Source organism: Buceros rhinoceros, unplaced genomic scaffold (assembly GCF_000710305.1).
Source record: "Buceros rhinoceros silvestris isolate BGI_N320 unplaced genomic scaffold, ASM71030v1 scaffold22357, whole genome shotgun sequence".
NCBI classification, from domain to species: Eukaryota; Metazoa; Chordata; class Aves; order Bucerotiformes; family Bucerotidae; genus Buceros; species Buceros rhinoceros.
In genome coordinates, this window is record NW_010420835.1 from 1,998 (window position 1) to 6,481 (window position 4,484).

Genomic DNA, 4,484 nt, shown 5'->3' on the forward strand with positions numbered 1-4,484 from the left:
CAGCAAAACCTTCCCAAACCAAGTTAGGTTTTGTGTCACCCGAGGACGGAAGGGAAGCTGCAAAGCTGCCTCTGCTGCCGTGGCTATCGCCCCCGCACTCTGATCTGCCCTGTTTCTCCTGCCTCTCGCCTGTGCCATCCCCAGGACAGGCGATCTCCTGGCACACACGCCATGACGACAGTTCCAGGCAGGGGACAAAGGCTGGCACAGTCTAAGGGCTTAAAAAGTACGTTTAATCACTCTGATCCTTCAGCAGCCGAGAAACTACTGAGGTTGTAATGAGTAACACGTGTCACCTCTTTTCCTGTACGGTTTTGGGCATCGAGGTGACATCAAACATGTGCGCAAGGGCACGTGTGCCTCAGCAGCGCTCCGCGGATCCGCGCGCTTGCTGCTGCGAATAAAGGGTTTCTTTTCCTAGTCCAGCACAATCCTTTTCTTCCTTAAACCTCCTTGATCTCTGTTCGGCAGAACCTGAGCCACGCAGGTGACTCGAGCTTTGGCAAGAACTCGGCAGCGGAGCTGGGGCTGGTTCCTGCGCGCTGGGAGCTGACAGCTCTCTTTATCCAGGCTCTGAGAGGTGCCCGGTAATTGCCACCTGCGAGCGCAGCGATAAGTTGCCCGTTCACAAAGCCTGTTCAACTTCCTCGAGGAGAGGCAGGATTAGCTTCCCCTGTAAAACTTGTGTCTTTCCTCAGTGCTGAAGAACCTGCAGGCTCCTCCACACCCCCGGCGGAACACAAGGGTTCATCCGAGTGGAGGCCACAAGCGTTCCCCCTTGGGCTGTAAACTGAACTGGGGACACAACCTTCCCGCAGAGCCCTTCAGTTTGTCGTTACCAGAAAGGCTGCAGCACTGGAACCCTCCTCAATTCCTGTCAGCTCCCCCCTGGAGAGCTGAGGCAGCTCTGTCTCCCCAGGCAGCCACACCAAGCCCCTTCTTAGGTCACTCTCGGTCTTTCCCACTGCGCCAAGACAAACCCTACACCCAGAGGAGGACACCAGGACAGCACGGAGCGCTTCCGTCGCTATCAACACCGGAGGGATTTGGTGCGAACTCAACCACTCCTCTCAGGAAACTCTGCGCTCAGTGGAAACCCCAAGCATCCTCCTCGGACGCTGTCTGGGCATCCACTGGACAGGCCGGCTCTCGCCCGCTGGGTACTCGCTAGAGACTGTCCGCGGCTCCTAGGTGCAAGTCAACATCCTCCTGAACTTCTGCCTCCCTTGCAGATGGCCCCGTGCAAGAGTCGGGTGAAGGAATCCGGTACCTGCAGTGCACCACAATGGGACCAGCATCAGGGGGGTTGCAGGTTTTCACCCGTCTCAGAAAAGCCAGGAAGGGGGTGGGGTACTCGGGTACACCATGGTCAGGCCACGCTGTGAACTGGAACTGGCGGACCTCCCGCTTCTCACTGGAGCCATTCTGCAGAGACAGAAGAGCACCAAGAGCGATGTGAGGTACCGGCACACCGCCTCGCCCCGCCTGTGCTGTGGCTGGAGAGCAGCCATCGCCTGTCCCCGGGAAACACGGGAGCGGGAGAAATTCACCTTGTGAAGGGAGAACGTTCGGACGCAGAACGTGGCCAGTTCGATGGTATCGAGTAATGTCACTTGAATCATGCCGTAGGTGTCCGTGCCTCGGCCCGGCCAGTACTGGTCACACTTGATCTGGAAGACAGGAGGGATGGCTCAGTGCTGGCACAGACCCGACGCTGCAGGAGAGGCTCATCCCAGAACTGCCCTGGTGGTGGGACAGGTGAAGCCGGCCAGGTCAAAAAGGGGAGGGAAAGGGGAAGAAAAGTCTCTCCAGAGCACTGTGGTGGGGACAGACCTGGCCTGAAAAGCTCCTACTGCCTAAGCACGGGCTTTGATGCACCACATCAATCACGTGGACAATAGAGTGGAATGATCCTGAAGATCAGAGTGAACGTACTGGGGCTTGTTAAATACGGGAACTGAATGGGAAACTTGCCACACGATTAACTCCGAGACAGACCCCCAGAGCATGCAACGGATTGAGTGTCCTCTCCTCTTGGAGCTGCAAAGGAGGCCGCAGCTTTCCAGGGCGAATGGTTTGGTTTTTCTAAAGCAATGACTCACTGAACTTTCAGGGTGCTGGTGAGGCAGCAGAAATCCCCCACTGACAGCGACGTGGGCTGCGGATCAAAGGGATTTGCTGTTCCCCAGCCCTACCTCCAATCCCCCAGGATTATGACTAACAAGTCAACCTTCTCATGCATCTCACCCGTGATTTCTCCTCCAGCTTAGTCATCATAACGATAGTGGCTGAGCGCTGCTCCCACACCATCCTCCAGAAGTCTCCGAAAGTCTCCGGCAGCGGCCCCTGCGTGGCGATGTAGGCATTCTGCTTCCGGTAGCCATCGATGTAGTTGGCATTGATGTAATCGCTGCCCACAATTCCTGTGTTAAATCAGCAAAAGGAAGTGAGGGAATTGCGCAGCGTTTTATATAGTTGGAAGCACGAGGAGATCTTTGCAATGTTGTTAGAGATAATCTCCCTGCAAAACCCCCAGAACCTTCATGGGCTGGTGGGTCAGAATCACAGCTGGGAGTAACAGGCTCTTGGCAAATTTTTCCCAGCTCAAGCTCCTGCACTGCCGGGAGACAAATAACTCCTTGCAGAAGATATTAAAGAGCCTGAATATCCAGCCTTGAAATCATGGTCGTCTTACTGGTGTTGCCAGCAGAGGCAAAGCCCTGGCCTGGGGCTCTTGCTGCACTGGCCTCAAACAGGACAAACCCAGGTCCTTGTCCCAGAACACCCAGTGCCTGGGCAGCAAATGTGCCTGGCTGATGTCCTGCGCGGTCCATAGTCCAGCGCCAGGCAGCGAGCTACAGCTGGACACACCAAGAATAAAAACAGGCCAGCGAAGGCGTTGAAATTTCCGGCTGTGACTCGCTTTAAATTGCCCACTGCCATTTTTAGGAGAGGGTTCTTTTCTGTGCAGAGTTCCAGGCTATTGAGCTACAGCTGCCTGCCGCTGTCCTTGCTTGAGGGGTTTGCGCTGAGTGGCAGGAGGCTCTGCCAGAGCAAAGAGGGCGATGGGGACGTGGCAGGAGAGAAGTGCTCTGAAGTTGAAACGGACCCTGGCAAGCGCTGACGTTCAGGTTCAGCTAGAGAGAGCCTCAGATTGGCTCGGAGGATCCGCACTGGTCGGCGATTTGGCCCGCTCCTGACGACAGCAGAGCGGCTGGCAAGGGCGGCCGGTTCCTGCTACCCTATGATTAACGCGGTACAGAACGCTTAACTCCCGTCTCGCGGGGCAGCCGGGGTGGGGAGCAGCACCAATATGGAACTGGGTTGCTGCTCCTCATCCTGCTGTAGCAATAGACGCTGGCGCGGTGCAATCCACGCTGAACTGCCTGCCAGCCCTCAAGGGTACTTGGTAATTTCAGCTGCTGGTAGAAATGGCTTTTGATTAAATTTCTGGAGGGTTCCCTGCCCCCATTCCCTCCCAGTCTGAAATTTCAGGAGAAGAGGCGGCTGTGCAGCAGCAGCAGGAACCCGAGCAAGGCTGAGCTTCCAGAATTAATCTCCTCTCCAGCCCCCTCGGGTCCACTCGGTAATTTAAAGTGGTGGCCATGACTCCTGCAATGTTTTGCTGTGTGACAGGCCCAGTTACAGAGAAGTTACAGAACTAAAGCCACCACTTCTTCCTGACCAAGCAGACAGTGACAATTTGCAGCCTTGACAAATCTAGACTGAAAACAAAGAGAAAGCAACAACTAATTCCTCCAACTCCTTCCGTCTTCCAGCCCTGAGCATAAAACAGAGCCTGGCAGGAAGGAACGCACCAGCCAAGACGCGCCAGGACCTCTCAGATGCTTGAAAATTAAACCTTGGCCCATCGTACTTGCACCACCGGTCCCTCACGATGCCAGCCGGGCAGAGTCAGGGCTGCTGCCTGCATCCAGCCCCGTGCTTCTGTTCTCTGCGAGCTGAGACCAGCCCGAAGTGTCCTTCACTTGTGCTCTTCTCTTTCCCCTTGAATGACAAGGCAAGTTTTTAAAGACTTTGCTTTCCTTGGCTCATGCAATATTCATCTCAGAAGAAAACCAAGCCAGAAGAGTCATCTTCACAATGAGGAATGTCTGCAATCCTCTAATGGCAGACAGGACCAACGCAGCTTTTTGGCAGACCACCACGATCTGCTCTTACCCCAGGAACAGCTCTTCATCTTCCCTGCGTCCCGCCGAGTTACCCCGGCAGAGGGTGATGGTTCTAGCAATTCCCTTGTCAGGAAGGCGTCTGAATTCCCCTCAGCACCCCCGGGGGGTCACTAGGACAGCCCCTGCCCTCTCTGCTCAAGAGTTGAGCAGCTCTTGGTAATGCGAGACTGGCCTCAAGTGCTTTATCTGCGCAGCACAGCCAGGCAACCCGAGATACAGAACTCAGACAGCGCCCGGGCAGCAGCAGCCAGAGCGGGTGCCCCGCCGAAAGCCCCTCCCCCCCACAACACA

The 4,484-nt window shown here is 55.7% G+C and overlaps 1 protein-coding gene across 1 annotated transcript in view; it reads right to left on the minus strand.

The window, feature by feature from the left end:
• PTPRS (protein tyrosine phosphatase, receptor type, S) overlaps positions 1-4,484 on the minus strand; it is a gene marked incomplete at its 5' end in the record, with an annotated part of 43,318 nt that overhangs the window by 1,726 nt on the left and 37,108 nt on the right. The window contains 3 exons of the mRNA XM_010139462.1: positions 1,271-1,425; positions 1,551-1,670; positions 2,248-2,423. Coding sequence (XP_010137764.1) covers positions 1,271-1,425; positions 1,551-1,670; positions 2,248-2,423 — 451 coding nt within the window. The remainder of the gene's footprint in view (positions 1-1,270; positions 1,426-1,550; positions 1,671-2,247; positions 2,424-4,484) is intronic.